The following is an 18,372-nucleotide window of genomic DNA, read 5'->3' as shown; positions in this document are numbered from 1 at the left end:
ACAAAAAGAATTTTACTCCTTAACAAAAAGATCTATCTCTGTAGGGTTATTCTTTATAAATTGTAAGACATGACAGGGGCAAAAACAAGCATCTTTAGTGAATGTAAATTGATGGTGACACTGCAGCATGTATTGTGGCTGCTGGCTGCAGCGCTCTTGCAAAATACTGGACCAGATTCAAAAATTGTTGCTCTCATTAGTCACTTAGACACAAAAACATGGGAAAATAGGGTCAAGGTCAAAAATACTGATGTTAGCCTTTAATAGGAGACAAACCTAACTGGAATGAATTTTGCATTTTCAATTTCAATACAAAATGTAACCATCCTGTTTTGTTCAGGCTCTAAAATATCGTCACATGGTTAGCAACCACAAAAAATACTGAAACAGAGTGACGGACATAAACCACTGTATGTTCAATTAACACAACAGGAAATCATGATGATGTAGAGAGAACAGTGCGTTTAGTGTGTATAGAGATGAATGGAAAAAGCTACAGCTCCATTCACAGCTCTTAGCAAAGCCGAAGACACACATACACTCGCTTCTTGGCAAACCTCACCTTTGATCATTACTCATCTAGCTTTATGAGCCATAGCTACGGAGAGCTGCTGAGTTTGAACAAAGAGGCAGCAGTAAAAAAAAAAATGTCTGGTGTAATTTAGCAAACACACGTATCGGCCACTCTTGCTGTAGGTGCATTCTGGTTAATATGCATAAATAAAATGACAATAATTTACCTGCATGAACTGAAAAGAAGCCTCAAAATCCTCCACAGGATACATTTTAACCCGGAAGAACTTCATGCCCATGATGAGACTGATGATGCTCTGGACTACATAAGGACTCTGTTCTTTTTGCCTGAGCTCCTTCAGTTCTGTGATGAACTTCTTCCTCACTGCCTGAAACCTGAGCACACACACACACACACACACACACACACACAGTAAATATATACATCTACACTTACAGAACAAACAAAAAAAAAACTCCCCAAAGAAATGACAGAGCTTAACTGGTGACTGAGAATGTGCTAAGTTGTGAACTATTTAGCCAGTGTCCAGTTAACAGGCAGAAGTAGTGTTGCTTACTTTGACTGTGTAAGGACTCCAATGACCTCAGCATACAGGTCTGCGATGATGTGTACATTGCCAGTGTTGGGGCCACAGTACCTGTGAATTGAAGCATATGTCATCACATCTTACTTAAACAAATGAATGTCCTTTTTGTGGAAGACATTGTGCTATACAACTGACCATGCAACAGAACAACAAAGAACTTTGCAAGTGTGTTTACTCGAGGCTAACTCAAGTTGCTCAAGGAGAGTCGAATGTGCTTGTTTTTTTGTTTTTTTTTTAAAACACACAGTATGTAATATTTGCTGCTGGGGGTCTCAAAATCAAAACAGTGACAAAAGACTGACTTTAATGATGTCATGAGGCAGAATGGGATCGTGGAAGTTGTTGTCTTCATTGTTAAACGACGACTATTGCCGATGAAAATCTGTCTGACATTACTCAGGCAACAATCATGTTCACGAAAGGGAATGTATTTACGTTACGTTTAGTCACAGTTTATTCACGTTGTAATTTCATTCTTATTAATAGCTGCAAGTCACGTTCGTTAAGGTAACTTATCGTAAACATTAGACAAGTCAACTACAAATACAGCTACTGCGAATTCAGTCTTGGATTAGCCCTGTGCTGTTATCTGTGGTTTGAACAATCATACTAAATAAATTTGCAGAGCGTGTTGTTGTTAAGTAATAAAATTACTACTCATTAGCTTGGTTGATGGCATGAGCCACTTGTCAGAGTGGCACACCGTAATAAGCTGGATAGATACTGCAATATATCAATATATTAGGTCTCTAATGAAACACTATGTTGCAAAATGGCATGCAGTCAATGAAAAAAATCTGTATTACTATTATTGAGTAAGTTCTTTGACATTGTAAAATTCCTTCCTCACTCTTTGACATATCATCTGGTGTTCCTGTGTGTCTCTGAAGTTAAAGCAACTACAGGAGATAAAGGTTACATGGCGCCACTGACAGGCGAGCAAATGGAACACACTGTGTCTTGAATAAAATTGCAGATTTTTCAGGGTTTGAACGGGTTGAAACATTTGGGATAATGTAAGTACACAAGTCAACAAAATATATAACATAGGTCTAGTTGTTTTGAGATATTTTAATGCGGAGAAGTAACAGTGTGATACCGACAGTTTATAGTGACACAATGACCACAGAGTTGATCTTCTCAATCAGACAAATCAATTGATGACTGCAAAGCCAAACCCAAAAATGAGTGCGCCACAGTCAAGAGCATATTCATCAGCACCTTTTATTCATGTGTTATTCATCTGTGTCTCTGGTTCATCTGTGTGATGATGCTTACTTACCCCTCTTTGTGTTTAAAGTGCTTGAATGCCAGGTTTAGAACTTCGTGTACTAGAACATCTGGCACTGGATGAAGAGGAATCTGTGACGTAGACATGGAATCATTGGTCTTATTAGAGGCATTGATATTCTTCATTCTTTCTCTTTGCTACCATTCATTTGCCTCCCTACAGGAGCAAAGCCAAGGACAACTTAGCTCTGGTCTCCGGGGATTGGCTTTTAGTTCAGAAAGTTGCACAGATTTGGACAGTCCACTTTAGAAACACACTCAGTTGGAAATTGGTCTGTTGCCATTGTGTTTATTTACTGTGTCCCCCTGTGGGGAAAGACCTCACTAACAACACTGCAGTTCCTTTCTGTACTACAGAAGATAAGTACAAAGATATTAAACAATTCTGTTATCTTTCTGAGACTGCAAATCACTCGTGAGACCATAAAAAACTCTCTTATCAGGAATGAGTGCTGCGCTGGCCGTTAAGGATATCTTGATAATTTGAATGATCGGTAGCAATAAAAGGGTGGGCAAAGACTATAACAAATCTACTAGGTAAACTATTCCATTTGAAATGAAATCAAATATAGTGAGAAACCCTGCATCTGTTTAGCAAGCACAAAAGTAAAGATATACCACTGCACTGTTTGACTGAGTACTATAAATGACTTTACTAACCTACAACACATCAGAAAGAAACACCTTCAAAAATTCCACTTCTGTAAATAGGACGTTATAGTAGAAATATACAGCAGAGTACATAAAGTGCGATAGCAGGATTATCCACAACCACTTGCTATGTGCTTGGATAAGATAATGTCAATATAAGGTTAAAGTGCAAGTGCACTGCACCTTCTATATGTAAACATTTAAAAGTCACATGACCTCCTTAATCCAACTGGCAAATACTTTTTTATAGACGCTGTTAATCAGTATAGCAGAGTTTCAGATAGCTTACCTGTTTTAGAACTTCCACTGAAACTAAACAAAAAATGAAATCTATGGCTAAGTCCCTCCGTTCCAGAAGGTAATCTTTATCCCGATGCTGTTCGTCTCTGCAAAGCGTGACAGAAAACAATAGTGAACAAGGCGGTTTTAAGTAAAGTACATCTTAAAACTGATGAAAAAAATACAATCATTTACAAATGATTTGTTAATGAGGAAGAAAACGAAGATGAGAGTCTCACCCTTTGGACTTAGTACTCGAGCGAGGCCTGTACTCATAAGACTCGTCTTCAGTGCCACTCTGCCGCCTGTACCAGTCAAACAGTGTGCGCAGTAGGGAGGGCAAACAGTGTTCTGCTATTGAGCTCATAGAGCTTATTAACTGGAAAACAATAACAGAAACATTAGATTCACTCATTATGACTAATAAACCTAGTCGCATTTTTTAGCATGCAAATTAAATACTTGCTCACTTAAATACCTGTGAAATATGCTAATAAAGTGATTACATCATGCAGAGAGAGCTGTCCCACAAGCAATAATTAAAAGTGTATATTCAATAACTGAGTCGGTCTAGTATAGAGCAGTGGTTTTCTCAACTATCGGGTGACATACTGTAGCTATTGATTACAATTCAGAGTGTAGTGTTGGTTGACATGTTGAGCACGCCATAGTGTTGCTATACTACTGAGCAGCTCCACAACACATATGGCCCTGCAGTGTTCATATGTAACACCACAGGAATAATGAGCTGTCCTCCAAACACCTCATCAGCACTTTGATTACATCAAATATGACGTCAGATTGTGCCTTTTAAAAATAGCACCGCATTTACAGGCTTGACAAATCCGATGTTAGAGATGCTCTATAATGATCTGTATGTTGCTGTATAGTAACAGCTGTGTTGTGAGAAAGCTGTAAATCCTATTACTAATGAGTGAATACAAAAAGCAAGATATCAGAATTTTAGCAACTGAAGATCAGACTGAATAGATTCAGAGAACACATACAACATGAGTCGAGGTGGTCAGTATGCATAACCTACTTAAGTGTATGTGTGTGTATGTGTGTATTTAAGGGCCAGTGCAGCATGATGAGAGAGGTGGATGATGGATGTTAGGCAGGAGAGTTATGCAACTGCTCCCTCTGCCCTTATGGCGCCGGGCAGATACACTCCAGCACCCAATGCTGATTTACTGCTGAGGATGACACAGCGATTCTACACTCTCACTTTTGCGCTCTCTATACCCATTTTCTCTCCCTCACTCACAATGGGGACAGCTGGATCTATAGCACCATATCCTCGTTGGCTTTGTGTTGTGCTGAACAAAGCATTCTGCAGCAGGCAGGCCTATTGTATAGAGTTCTGCACCAGCTACAGATGAGGGACAGACGGGCCATTGAGTGGGTGGAGCTGGGGACTCAAATATTGCACACACATACAGAGGTGGGAGAGGACTGCTGTTGGTCACATTCACACACCTGGGGCTGGGCAATAAATCGACAACAATAATTATCTCAATTTAATTTTCCTGATAGAAATGTAACGAAGGTTTGATAAATGTGTCATATAATTAAATCACCCATACACTGGTAGTGGGTGGGGGGGTGCTTATGCACCTTAAAAGCAGCGCTACATCACCACTGAATTTGCCACATGTTAGCTATGGTAGCTGTATGGGTAGTCAACTCACCTAATGCTAAAGGTAAGTTGGCAAGTTTAAGTTATCTAACGTGACTTGCAGCAGTTTCATTAGAATGAAATGACATAGTGTAACATACATGAATAAAACGTATCAGTTTCCCTGTATGTGAACGTGATTTCTGCCTGGGTCAAGTCAGATAGATTTTCCTCTGCAATGGTGGTTGTTTGAACGATGCTATGCTGCTTCACAGTGTCATCAAAGTCTGTGTTTTGCTATTGTTTTGACTGAGAAACACACAATTACATGCTGTGCATTTAAATTGACAGAAAATACTGACCACAGTTGAGATTTGTTTTTTTGTTAACACTGACGGCTGAAAACTGTTTTACACCATCTGTACAAAGGTTTTCTGTTGATGAGAATTAAGATTTCTTGTCTTGTCATTATTTAATGGATTTAAATTTTGTTGATTATAATTACTTTTGAATCTACTTTAGAAATGTTCCACTGTTTAACAAGTGTTTGTCATGAACTGACAATAAAAGTTTAAGTCACAATTAACTGTATGATTTCTTCATACAGTTAATTGTGACTTAAACTTTTATTTACTTTCTTTACTTTTAGCTGCATGTCTATTCTGTGTATGTATGTTACAAAACATTCACATCAAATTCCTTTAATGTGCACTAGAGCTGCAATGATTAATCGATTAATTGTTTGTCTTTCAAAAGAAGATTAATTGACAACTATTTTGATATTGGATTAATTGTTTTGGTTATTTTTCAAGAAAAAATGTCAAACATTTCCTGGTTCTAGCTTTTAAAATTTGCTGCTTTTTGTGACTTATGATAGTAAATGATATATGATGAAGTAAACGTATACAGTCTTTGTGTTGAATTCAGTTTGGGCTCTGGGAAACTGTAATGAGCATTTTATAGACCAATTAAAAAATTAATCATGATAATAATGGGCACATTAATCAAAACTGAAAAGTAGTTATCAGTTGCAGCCCTTATGTACACAAAAAAATAATAGAGCCAAATCTGATTTGACATTTATTGTGATAATTGCCGATGTCGACTGATGTGAACAATTTTAACTAATAACATTTTTTGCCTTCTTACCCAGCCCTTCATACACCCACACACATTTTTACCTCCTGGTCATTTCTATGATTGTACTGACCTGGTCAAATTGTGCATCTTCCCCTCTCTGGAGGGATCGGGACAGGGGTTTCTCCTGGTAGAGAGACAGAGAGATTAAGAATAAGTGTGTTTCTAACCCAGCAGAGTTGTAACGTTGGTACTCTCACAATAGCATGTTGCTGTCGGTTTAGCAGCAGGCCTGTTGATGAGTGAGCAAATGAACACTGAAGTTTTTCTGTGAATGAGGGGCTGAATGAGCGTGAGGTAAGACTTCTATCAGCCTGAGGATGTTACCCTGGCAGGAGCCCCCATGTGAAGGAGCTGAGCTGAATAAAAGGAATTAATGGAGGAACAGGACGATGAAAGGACAGTAAATCAGTCTGTTATTGATAAACAAATTTATCATTCCTGTAGATCATGTACATGAAGATTATGAGCCTGTCCTGCCGGTTTCCTCACACATATTTCTTTTTTTTCCTGAAATGACTAAAGGCATGGCAGTTAGTTGCAAAAGAGAAGAGATTATCTCAGCAGTGTGTGTGCGCCACATCACGTGTTGTGTATTGAATTTCATTTCCTGTGTTTCTTGACACTGGTTTTCACCCCCTGTGGACTCACCAGCGGTTCAGCCATCACCATCTCGATCTTCTTCTCAGCCAGCACAGCAAACTCAGCAAATAGACTCTTGATGACAAACTCCCCGGGCTTGAGCTCGGGGTCGATGGTGATGCTCGACATGGCGGCAACGTTGTGTTTCTCCCACGAGAGGGGAGTCACTGAGGAGGGGGCACGGCGTCTACTCACGCTGCTGCTGACTGGTGCAGAAGCTGCAGAGAGAGAGGAGGGTAGAGGTTAGAAAATAATACAGTGGGAGTCAAAGCAGCAGGGTCAAACTAAGAACAACACAATCTTGTAAAGTATGCAGTGTCATGCTCTAGTTCTTATCCAAACAGGAGCAACGACATTTCCTAAAGAGGCAAGTTGACTGAATTGATGAGAGAGAGCAAGAGAGAAATATTCCAGTGCTGACTAGAGCAAACATACTACTTCCATTTGAGTCTACGCCTCTAATTATAAACTAATTTTCTAAACTCATATAGCCCATATTAGGCTCAAATCACCTTCAAAACAAACATAAGAATAATCATAACTCCCATTAGAGGAATGTCAACATTAATTATCAAAATCTATCAGAAAGATCGGAATATTTGTGTTTATGTCTGAATCTAGAATAACTAAATATTACAGCCAGCTCTTTCAACAGTGTTGAGCTGAAATGTACTGCTTTTCTTGCAAAACTGATTTGCTCAAAAAGCAAGCAGCAAGCCTGGAAGGAAAACAGAAAGGAGTATTTTGACATTTGATAAATATATTCATTCACTTTCTTGTAAAGAGATTGATGAGAATATTGATACCACTCTCATGTCTGGATGCTAATACAGTATGAAGCTAGCAGCTGGTTAGCTTAGTTTAGCATTAAGACTTGGCACAGCTAACCTAACTTTGTCCAAAAGTAACAAAATCTGCATTTCACCTCTGCTACGACTTCATTTATCAAAAAGATAAGCCAGAAAGGCCCGGTTTGAAGAGCACAATGCTAGCAACTGTCAGGATATGTCCTCAAAGTTCTGGTGGTGACCCCAGCTGCCCTTTCTGGGAATGTACAAGCTGACAAGACGGATTTTTTCTTTGCACTTTACTTCTGCATTGAGAGATCGACCAAGTTGGGCCAGATGTGAAAAAAATACTTAATTTGAAGATTTATTGTTGATACTTTTGTTTTGTCTGCCACAAGTACTTTATCAAACTGCCATTATACATTATTGAGCTGTGAGTAACCCACAAAGTGACAAATCAAACCCTGTGTACCAAATGTATGTTACTGATTGTGATATTCTTATTGGTTTTTAATTTTCAGATTAGCATATTTGGGAGATTAAAAAGAACCAAGCAGCATTTGAGTCCTGCTGATGCGTGCCTGTGTGTGCTGTGTCTCTAAATGTTTGAGCTGTGTACCTGACAGTTGTGTTGCTTCTCATGTATGTGTTTTTAGCATCTTATTCCTTTTGTACAGCACTTTGGTCAACATGAGTTGTTTTTAAATGTGCTTTCTAAATAAATTTGAGTTGATTTGAGAACATTAAGACTAAATTTAACAAATCACAGGAAATTACATGCAGCAGTCATCTACATAAACTGATGGTGATGAAAAATGCTATTACAAAATTAACTTACTATACTCAGAAATATATGATTTCTTACAGTACCAGTAGGTTTAGGTGCATAATAAACATGGTTTAACTTTTAACCCTAACAGCCAACTGTTGAGAGTCTGCTTTGTTGTTTCTCTGGATCTAACATCTTTTCCCCGCTTTACCGAAGACTATGTTTGGTGCAAATGCAAATTATTCACAGTGGTGAAGAGGATTACATGAATCTAAGGTAAAACTGGAGGTCAACTGTGTTTTCTAAGAAATCATGCACCTTTAAAAACAATAGGTGTATTAAAAAAGTCTTAACTATGTGAATTACAGATAACCAAAAAGGAAGGCTGGAAGTTCAGTGGTGAGGAAAGTAAAACACTGTAAAACTGAATGTCCACAGAGCTCCTTCAGCAGTATTTTAGACTGGCTTCCTGAAAAACATTCATCTAAGGTCATGAAGAGAACCCAGAGCTCTACGCATTTGCATGTGGCACAGATCATTTGGTCATCCCATTTAAATAGTTTAAACAAATCTTAAGGGTTTTGGTGTTTAGGGAAATGGCAGAGAAGCTAGAGGGCACAGTTCTGGAAACAGATGTTAAACAATCACATGTAGGCGTTATCTTATTTTTCTCCCTTTAGCCATGAAGGGTAAATACTAATTTCAGTTCTTAGGTACACCATCATACAAACAAAAATATATACAACCTTTAATGCAAGTGAAAAACAGTGCGGTGAGTCTCTAAGATAGTAAGTCCACACAGTCAAACAATAAATAACCTTAAAAAGCACTTAAGTACCAGCTTCATACAAGTTGCTATTTACCAATAAAATGAAATGAAATGTATGAAAATTGCATTATCATCATGACATGCTTGTCTAAGTTCATGCTTACAGAGCCAAGTTGCTATCTTTTCAAAAGGAACCAGGCTTCATGACATTCAATAGTTCTCCTGAGATTTATGCTACAGCTGGGACACGACTTCCAGTCCAGTCCACAATGGTTCCAATCCAGCCAAGTTGACAGCCAATAGTAAACCGACCCTTCGCCTCATTCCCTCCGAGGAAAAGTCTTGTTCTGTTTCTTCCTGGTTGTCACAGAAACACTCGTGCATTCTTAATAGTCTGAATACCATTGAGGAGCAGAAGTTCAGGAAAAAAATATGTTTTTCAGCAGAAAAACACTCACACCTCGCATATGAAGCTTTTTGTACAACAACAAAATCAAATTGTGGCACACTATGTACACCAAGACACTATCTGATATTCAGACTACTCAGATTCTCAAAACATAATCTGGTATCCAAACAGTCAGAGATCCAGTTTCAGTTCGAAAAGTCATTATTAGATTGGAGTAAGTTAAATAACAGGGTCATTCAAAAACAAAGTTAGTACTAATGACTTTATGCACAAACCTACATGGGCTGCAATAAGCAATCATTTTAATTTGAATAATCAATCATCTTGTCAATTGCTTCTTCAATTAACTGATGGATTATAGAATATAAAATTTAGATTAATGTGCATCACAAGTTATCATAGGATGACAAACATGGAACTGTTAAATTGCTTCTGTAAATAAAAAAAAGGCAAAATAACCACAATTTTTTTTTATTACTTTTCTAATTATAATTTAAATACTACAGTATCTCCCTTTAAAACACAAGACCACATCTGAAAAATGTCTCAGGCCACCATTCCCTCCAATATCTCAACACAAATGACTATTCTTCTCCCACACCAGTACCCCCTAAAACATAAAGCGAAATAAAATACCGTGGAAAAATTCTAAAGCATACACTAATTTAACAGTTATGATTAAATCAATCAGACATCAATAGACATGCTATGTTTTATAGAGCGAATGAAAGTGGGGAGGTGGCAGGAGCAGCGTAGTGGCAAGTGTTAGCTGTGTTGTGGTCATGTTGTCCAGCAGCACAGAGAGCCTTTCAAGCATTTCCCTCTTTGTTTACTGTGCTGCACCAACACCCCCAATGATGTCACATAGCCAGCTCCTAATAACCAATCCGTGCTGTGCATGCTCTACCCCCTCCATCCTTCTTTTCTCTCCCATCCTGGGCCAGCTAGATTGTTGACTGGTCCACACACATGAATACCCCAACACTGTACTTCTGCAGTTCACAAAAAAAAAAGAAGAAAAAACGCAAGACATGCCAGTCATCTGTGGCATGCCAAACTACGATCCCTTCCAAAGCTGACCCCCCTGCGTAAATCTTTGTAAATGATTTTAAAAAAGATGGAAGGTTACTTACTTATAAACTTCTCCCTGTTTTAAGCCAGAAACTGTGCTGACTGAAAAACAAGCGACTCACTTATGACCCTAAGGTCATGTTCCTTTTTCCATTCAAATCTTTAAAAAAAAAAGTTGAAGCATGCTTTACCAGCAAAATGTAATCCAGAATTACCACCTTGTAGTTGTATGCTTCTACCAGCCAGTCATGTTGTAGTTAACATCCATGTCTGTCCAGATTCATAAAATATCTGTAGTGAAGACTTTGAAGAAATTTAATAAAATGTATTAGGTGTATTTTTTTGGCAAAATCTAGGTTATCGCTATATTGACATCTATGACTCCAGTGAAGACTTTCCAGTGAGAAACACGCTGTCTCCATTAGGAGACTATTTTTACAGAGGAGTACAGAGGACTGATAGAGAGCCTCATCACATGGTGCAACTACAGAGGACGTCGTTTACTGTACAGATTACGAAGCCTCTTGAGGCAAATGTTTGCTTTGTGATATAAGGATATATAAATAAAACTGATTCAACTTCACTTTGTTTGTCTTGTTCTGCTGTGTCTCTATTATAGGGGTGGGCAACAGACAGACTATACTGAATGTATACTGGCTCGTCAACATTGGATGTATAAAATGACTATCACAAACATCGAGTATAGACCGTAATTTTTTTTAAGCCACTGACATGAGACTTTCAGTGCTCTCCTGTAACGGTCTCCCTCTCACATGCACATACACTAACAGAAAGACTGTGTTTTTGTACTTGCACGGCTCTAGACTGCTACTATTTAGTCACATTTTGCAACCATGGAGCACCAGTTTGACCTGCAAATATCATTAATGTAAGTTTGTTTCCAGCTGACAGTGAATAAATCATCACATTTACTGGCGCCGCTGTAACAGTTTAACTTAACGATGACTATAACGATAGTGTGACCAGATGAAGCCTGTGTTTTTGTATCTGCAGGGCTCCAGACCGTGACTATAGGCCCGTTTCCACCGCAGGAACTAAGGGGTAATTTTACGGGGCCGGGGCCGTTGGTGCGTGTCTCCACCGCAGGAACCACCCCCTAAGGACAGAGTTCCGGAACTTTTACAGGGGCTAAACAAGTCCCTGCCTCGGGGTAGGTACTCAGAACGGCCCCGAAAGACTCCTGGCTGGGGCTTGGGGTTTACTTGGTGCTGATTGGATATACTCAAGGAGGGATGTGACGTGAACAGAAAGCTACAAAATAGCCGGCATTTTTAAAACTCAGCAGACGAGGGTTAGCTCGTTCATATAGCTTCCGCCGCCATGTAAAAAAAACTCACTAAATGGCCCGTGAAAAAAATATTCTTTCCAGCGGATATCTTAGTTACAACATGATTGAGCTAGCAAAGCAGTTTTGTGTTGCTATGTGTGGTATTTATTCAGTTATGGGAAATCACGATGTCTGGAAAGCATCAGTAGTGGCTGCAGCTGACAGGGACAGCTCACAACAGCATCTGTTAAAAGCCTCCCGTTGTCGGATACGACATGAAACTACTCCAGTTAGCTCAATCATGTTGTAACTAAGACATCCGCTGGAAAAAATGTTTTTTTCACGGGCCATTTACTGAGTTATTACAGACACCGCTATCGGCTAACAGCTAACAACGTCCCTACGTCGCCCCGGTCAAAATGGTCGCGCAACGATTACGTCACATCCAGAGCCCGTAACTTTACAGGAACCTTCCTCGTACTCCGCTCTCTCAGTGGAGACACGGCGGTTGAGAGAGCCGAGCAAGAGGACGTTCCTGTAGTAGTTCCTGCCCCCCAAATAGTACCGGGAACTTCTTCAGTGGAAACGGGCCTTATGTAGTCATATTTTGTGACCATGGAGCACCAGTGCATCTTGCAAATACTTTTAATATATGAACTGGAGAGCTGTTAGTTTGTTTCCAGCTTGCAGTGAATATATCCTCACGTTTAAAGGCACCACAGTAACAGTTTTACTTTCTGCTAACTGCTAACAACCCCTGTTGACTGGAAGCTTCACGTTCACAGCAAAAATATCAACACTTCCGGCCTGAGATGATCTGGGTGCTTCAAAATAAAAGCACCAGTGGTTCTGCTTTGATTTATTTAATTATAACAATACTTAATTTAACTTTATTATAACAGTATTTCATTTAATTTATCATAACAGTACTTTATTTAAATTAATTATGATAGTAGCTATTTTATTTAACTTTACTGTCACTGTACTTAATTTAAAAATTCTGTATTTTATGAATCCACAGTAGTTTAGAGGGGATTTCAAAATACAGAGATATATATTGTGTATAAAATATTGCGATATTACTTTAAGCCACATCACCCAAACCTAGTGGATTAGTGTGAAAGTTCATGGAGACAATGCTTGGATAATAATGCTGATTCTGACAGAACTCAAAGCTGTAGCTATGACAGCTGACAGTGCTTCAAATATCGTTGATGCTGCGAAGAACCAACAATTTGTAAAAGTGGATACTTCATACACATCTTCAACCCAGCAGCACAGAAGATCTAAACAACCTTCTGTTAGGCACCCAAGATTAGTGCCACCGCTTCAGTACCTGACCAAATGTCACTCCTGCTGCTCCTGAGTTTATGGCATTAAACAGCCAAGAAAGTGTTTTTGCAACGCATTATGATGTCACTGTGAAGCTGACTTTTGACCTTTTGGATATAAAATGGCATGACATCATCATTTTATCCTATTAGACATTTGTGTGAAATTTTGTCATCGTTAGCGTATGAATTCCTGAGTTACAGCCCATAAAAAGTGTTTTGTGAGGTCACAATGACCTTGACCTTTGACCGTCAAAATCTAATCAGTTCATCCTTGAAAACATAACGCCACGGGCCACGACTGTTGCCACCACAGAGGCATAAAAAGAGAGCTTGTTTTTCAAGCACAATGTTTCGTTGTGACTGGATGTACTGTCAGATGTTGTTGATGCTGTATTCACAATATTCAAAATGGAAAAAAAAGCTTGGTTTAAAGAAGTGAAACATGTCTTACTTCTCAAGGCTGTGCCCTTAACTTGGAAGCAATAAAGCTGTCACTGGTTTCTGATTTAGCAGTTGTTCAGAGTTGTTCTTCCTCATTATATATACTAATCAAATCACCTGCCAAAATACAGTTTCTATGGTCTGCCTTAGCCTGAAAAACATTGAGATCTGCAACTCAAGAGAACACTGGTATCTAAAAGATTCAGAACAACCTAGACCATGGACAGTACTGCAATTACAGTTCTGATAGAAAAGACTGACAAGCTGCCACTGCGGTGTAAGAAATGCTTATGTTTTGTTATGAGAGGCCTATAAGCCCCGCTCTGCCAGAGTTCCATGGTTGTGCTTAAGAAATGGAGCACCCTGCAGGATTACACAACTATTAGAGCAGTGACTCCACCTTGTCACAGTTAAAATAAAACCCTCCCAAACGCCTGCTCACTTCCCCTGTCAGGACAACCAGAAACAACAGCACAAACACACACATACCGTTGGAATGCAGGCCCGCAAGTGCGTCCATTTTTTTTTTAAAGAGAGAGACAAAGGAGTCACTGCCAATGTTTATGTGGTGTGGCAGTGCCAATTCTGCAATTGTGCCTCAACATGCTCACTCTGACGAGTTACTACTAGTTTACTTTTCACCAATACAACATCAAAATAAGAAAGAATCTAAAAGATAAAGGGCAGAAATCTGTTACCATAACTTGACAACAGTGCAACAGAGGACTAGATTGGGAAACCAATATGCATGCTCCATCACGATTAAAAAATTGATTTAGCAATAAAGGGCTTAGCTGTGAACTCACCATATGTGTTAATTCCTCAAAATCTTACCGGGTGTTCCAACTGAACATGTCTAACATCTTTATACCGTAGGACAAGATAAAGAACATTTAACAACATATTCTGTGTTCAGAACACGGGGGGAAAAGCATCACAAAGAGAGACTAGATGGACTGAAGTTGAAGCAGGACAGCTTAGAGAGGGTTTCTGAAATTAGGCCCTCTTTGTTTGAGAGGCCCAATGAAAAACTGGCAACCAGCACAGGATGGGGGAGAGAGGAGCGAGGGGGCGGTAAATTAGAAAGAGGGACAAATGGAAGAAAGCTGTTTACTCAACAGGTGGATGCTTTACTGCCAAGCTAACAGAAAATCCTATGATGCTATGTACAGAGGCCTTTTCAATGTTAGGGATCAGATGTTCTAGGGATCCTGAGTACAAACATTTTTATATATTACTTTAATTTTTTCAATTATTTATGACCTGGAGGGAGAGAATACAGACTTACTACAATGTGCCCTGGAATGTAAACAGTTTCTCCCTGTTTTTGGGGGTACAAAGGTTGCCCAGTTCAAAACAATGTTTTTATGTCTTTATGAGAAATCTGTCTTATTACAAGATATCACAAATAAATCACTGTAACAGTATCTGTGAATACACACTTTTTAACATAACTTATTCTGTCAACAGTCATGAGGGTGAGAAAACACTGCGTTTGGAGCAGGGTAAATCATGGCCAAATCACCAGTCAATCACATAACAAAATAAAGACAAATATGTTCAAACTCACATTCACACCTCTGGGCAAATAAGAGGTTCTTATTTTCATGACCTGCATAACTTTGGACTGTGTGAGGAAACCAGAGCACCTGGAGCAAACTGACGCAGAGACAGGGAAAACATGCAAATTCCACACAGAGAAGCACCAGACCAGAGACCTTTCTGATGTCTTTCGACACTTTTAGCCACTGAGCTACTTTTCTGCTTTACAGTATCCACAGTTAAGTACACTGCGTTTTTTAGAGCATTCCAGCATCACCATTTAAATGTTGGCATTGGTATAACATCAGCTACTAGACCTGAGTGAGATCAGTCCAACCACTATACACCCCTGCTAGCTAAATATATGCAAAACAACAGTTTCTTATGCTGATGGCAGTGAAATTTCCATCTGTTGATGATGGTCCAAACTGTCAGCTCACTCCTTAAACATGTGGCTTAATATATTTCATAGAAGTGTAATAATTTCTTCTGATATTGGCAGAGGCAGCCCGGCTCTACTGCAATACAGTGTGGGGAACCCTGATAATTAACAGCTTCCCTACCTAACCAGTTTATCAAAATGTGTACGCGATTGTCTCACGATACATGTCCTCATGTTGCCAGAGCAGAGCAGGGACCAATCAAATTGAAATACTGGCATCATGCGAGTTCTGCAAGAGCTGATTCTTTTAAAACCACTTCATGTATATAAATCAATGTGTGGTTAAGGTCCTAACGCAATCTTCTGTGATAACATGTGGTCTGATGATTGTTCCCAAATTAGTACCCAAACATGGTGAAGTCACTTTTAGTTACCATGCCACACAATCTAGAACAAACTTCAAAACTTCCATATCTAGAACAAACTTGTACGACACGTTTCCAACCGCTATCAGAGAGTGTGTGTGTGTGTATGTGTGTGTGTAAATGAGTGTGAAAGGGAGAGAAACAGAGGGAAAGCTATTGAAAAGTCCTCATTAAAATTCATAATTATAATATTGCTGTCGATATTAGGACATAAAACTATGCACATCACAATAGGAGGATCCCATTCCCATTGGTCCTGTCACAATGAAAGGAATTAATTGCAAATATAAATAAATTTATTTGAGCCCCAGTAAGCCAACTCAGGTGATCCCTCGAAAAAGACAAGCCTTGCATTCCTTTTTCAAACGAGAGAAATGTTTGGTCAGAGTTTGTGTGGCTAAGGTTCTGCAGTCACAGCAAAGTTACGTGTACTGTACCACTACCAAATACCACAACTGAAATCCATAACAATTGTCAGCCCTTATTTTTTTATACTCTAGCTTTTTTTTTTTTTTACTATATCAATAATGTGTGAGAAAAGTGCAATTTTGAGTTGCACAAGAAACATGTTTATACCTATGTGGACATATATGCAGCATCAGCTGGGCAATTCAGACTGCTGTTTGCCATCCACATTTGTCCATCACTAGATTTCAATGAGACTGAGGAGCCAGCGCCTTTTTGATTTCTGATGTAATATGGGCTGTATGGGAAGCTAATAATAGGAGGGAACCAGAAGACGGATCAATAGTAGGGAAACATTAGCTGCGGCGGAGGGAAGGGAGAGGAGGGTTATAAAAGTAGGAGGAAAAAAAGGAGGGATGAAGATTGTGTGCGAGGTGGTAAGGAAGACTGAGGAGAGATATGGATGTTAATTTTTTTTTTTTTTTTAAGTTGACGCGATAGAAAGAGTAAGGGAAAGTTGGGAACAGCCAGCACTTCCAGATAAACAGAGAGAATACTTCAAGTCCACCTGTGTTGTGTATCAGCAGATGCTCATCAATAGAAACATTATCTGTGGGACAACTAGGAGCCAGTAGAACGATGATGAGCAGGGGGAGGAGGGTGGACTCTGCTGAAGGAAGAGGTTAATTGCTGCCACCTGCATACACATCAAACAAGCCCGGCTAAACCTGGACTAAACATAATCAGTCATCCTGACAACTCCATTAATAACCACCTTTCTTATACAGGAAGGAGATAGGCAATCTCAAAGCAAAGATTGGAGTGCATGCATGCATGTACAACGCTGCACGGGTCTGCTGGCTGTGTGTGGTAGATAAGTCTGGTGGCCAAGTGTGGTATGTAAACATGTGTGCAAGCCTGGCAAGATACTTACAGCTGCTACTCCAAGACTTGAGCAGAGATTTGATGCTGATCTCAAAGAAGACCGAATCCTGCAGGCTCAGCATGGCGGCTCTTAAAAGTTAGGCTTCACCAGAAGGCACAAATATCACACAGCTCCTGTCACTTTCATTTCACAAAACCCAAACATTCCACTCTTCTTGCAAATAAACACCCCGCATACACCTCCCGATTGGAGCTGAATCCTACCCTCCACAGGTGCTAGTTAAAGGCAGCATCCCGAAAGACAGTGTGAGCAGCTGCTGAGGAACGAGAGCCAAGAAGTGCTACCAGTTTGTTTCCTCTGCCACCTAGTTCACGGAAGAGTAGAACTGCGCTGGGAGAAGAGGAGAGAGAGTATAGCCTGGTTAGTTAGAGAAGTATTCCACCCCAGCGCCTGCTGCCCACTTGCCAATCCACAGAGTCTCTCATCCCCATTTCAGCATAGAAAAATCCAGAGAGGCGAAGGACAAAACTGCGTGAGAACTTTTGCTCCAGATAGGGAAGAAACAGCAGCAAAACAGTACACGGCAGAAGTCTTTAACAATGCACGGCAATATTCCCTCTCCTCTTCTCTTCCTGTGTGTGTATGTGTGTGCCAGTCCTAGCCCACTAGCGCTGTCAGCTACCCTCCACCTCCCCCAAAAGCTCTCTCCCTCTCCATTCGCTCATGAGCAGCCCCTCCTCTTCCCAGCCAGCTCTTGTTCTTTTACTGATGCCTGCTCTTTTCTCTCTGAGTGAGAGCGAGCTTGTTTCAACAGCAAACAGAGGGAGGCGGGAGCAGAGTGTGGGGGTGGGTGATGTCATCAAAATGCTGCGAGTGTTCCCTGGCTGTGGCTCAGCAATGCATACGCATGTCAGAGCTGCTACTGTGCTGCCTCTCCACTGGCCTATCAAAACGACACTTCCTGTAAGCTCCACAGCAATACTGATGCGTCATCCCTGACTGCAGTAGGAGGCAAAGGAAAGAATGGGAGGATGGAAGAGAGAAAGAAAAAAAGGGAGGATACATTAAAGGAAGGGGGGGGGGGGGGGGGGGGGGCGGCACACACCAAAACTAGAGTGCCACTTG

At 40.0% G+C, this 18,372-nt stretch overlaps 1 protein-coding gene across 12 annotated transcripts in view; it reads right to left on the bottom strand.

Annotated features, from left to right (window-relative positions):
- The window catches only part of fryl (furry homolog, like), an 86,320-nt gene that overhangs the window by 49,419 nt on the left and 18,529 nt on the right, over positions 1-18,372 (bottom strand). For 8 of the 12 annotated variants that reach the window (XM_050056053.1, XM_050056046.1, XM_050056043.1 and 5 more), the window contains exons 3-9: positions 6,748-6,956; positions 6,170-6,223; positions 3,581-3,720; positions 3,352-3,448; positions 2,404-2,483; positions 1,092-1,172; positions 741-909 (exon numbers count right to left, since the gene is read on the bottom strand). In XM_050056053.1, the coding sequence (XP_049912010.1) occupies positions 741-909; positions 1,092-1,172; positions 2,404-2,483; positions 3,352-3,448; positions 3,581-3,720; positions 6,170-6,223; positions 6,748-6,867 (741 nt within the window). In that variant the 5' untranslated portion in view covers positions 6,868-6,956. Of the gene's footprint in view, positions 1-740; positions 910-1,091; positions 1,173-2,403; positions 2,484-3,351; positions 3,449-3,580; positions 3,721-6,169; positions 6,224-6,747; positions 6,957-17,295; positions 18,184-18,372 lie in introns of those variants that run through there. The other 4 variants (XM_050056050.1, XM_050056052.1, XM_050056054.1 and 1 more) reach the window with 2 other exon arrangements.

The sequence above is a fragment of the Epinephelus moara genome, chromosome 10, assembly GCF_006386435.1.
Source record: "Epinephelus moara isolate mb chromosome 10, YSFRI_EMoa_1.0, whole genome shotgun sequence".
Classification (NCBI taxonomy): Eukaryota; Metazoa; Chordata; class Actinopteri; order Perciformes; family Serranidae; genus Epinephelus; species Epinephelus moara.
This window is presented reverse-complemented; position numbering and strand designations above follow the sequence as displayed.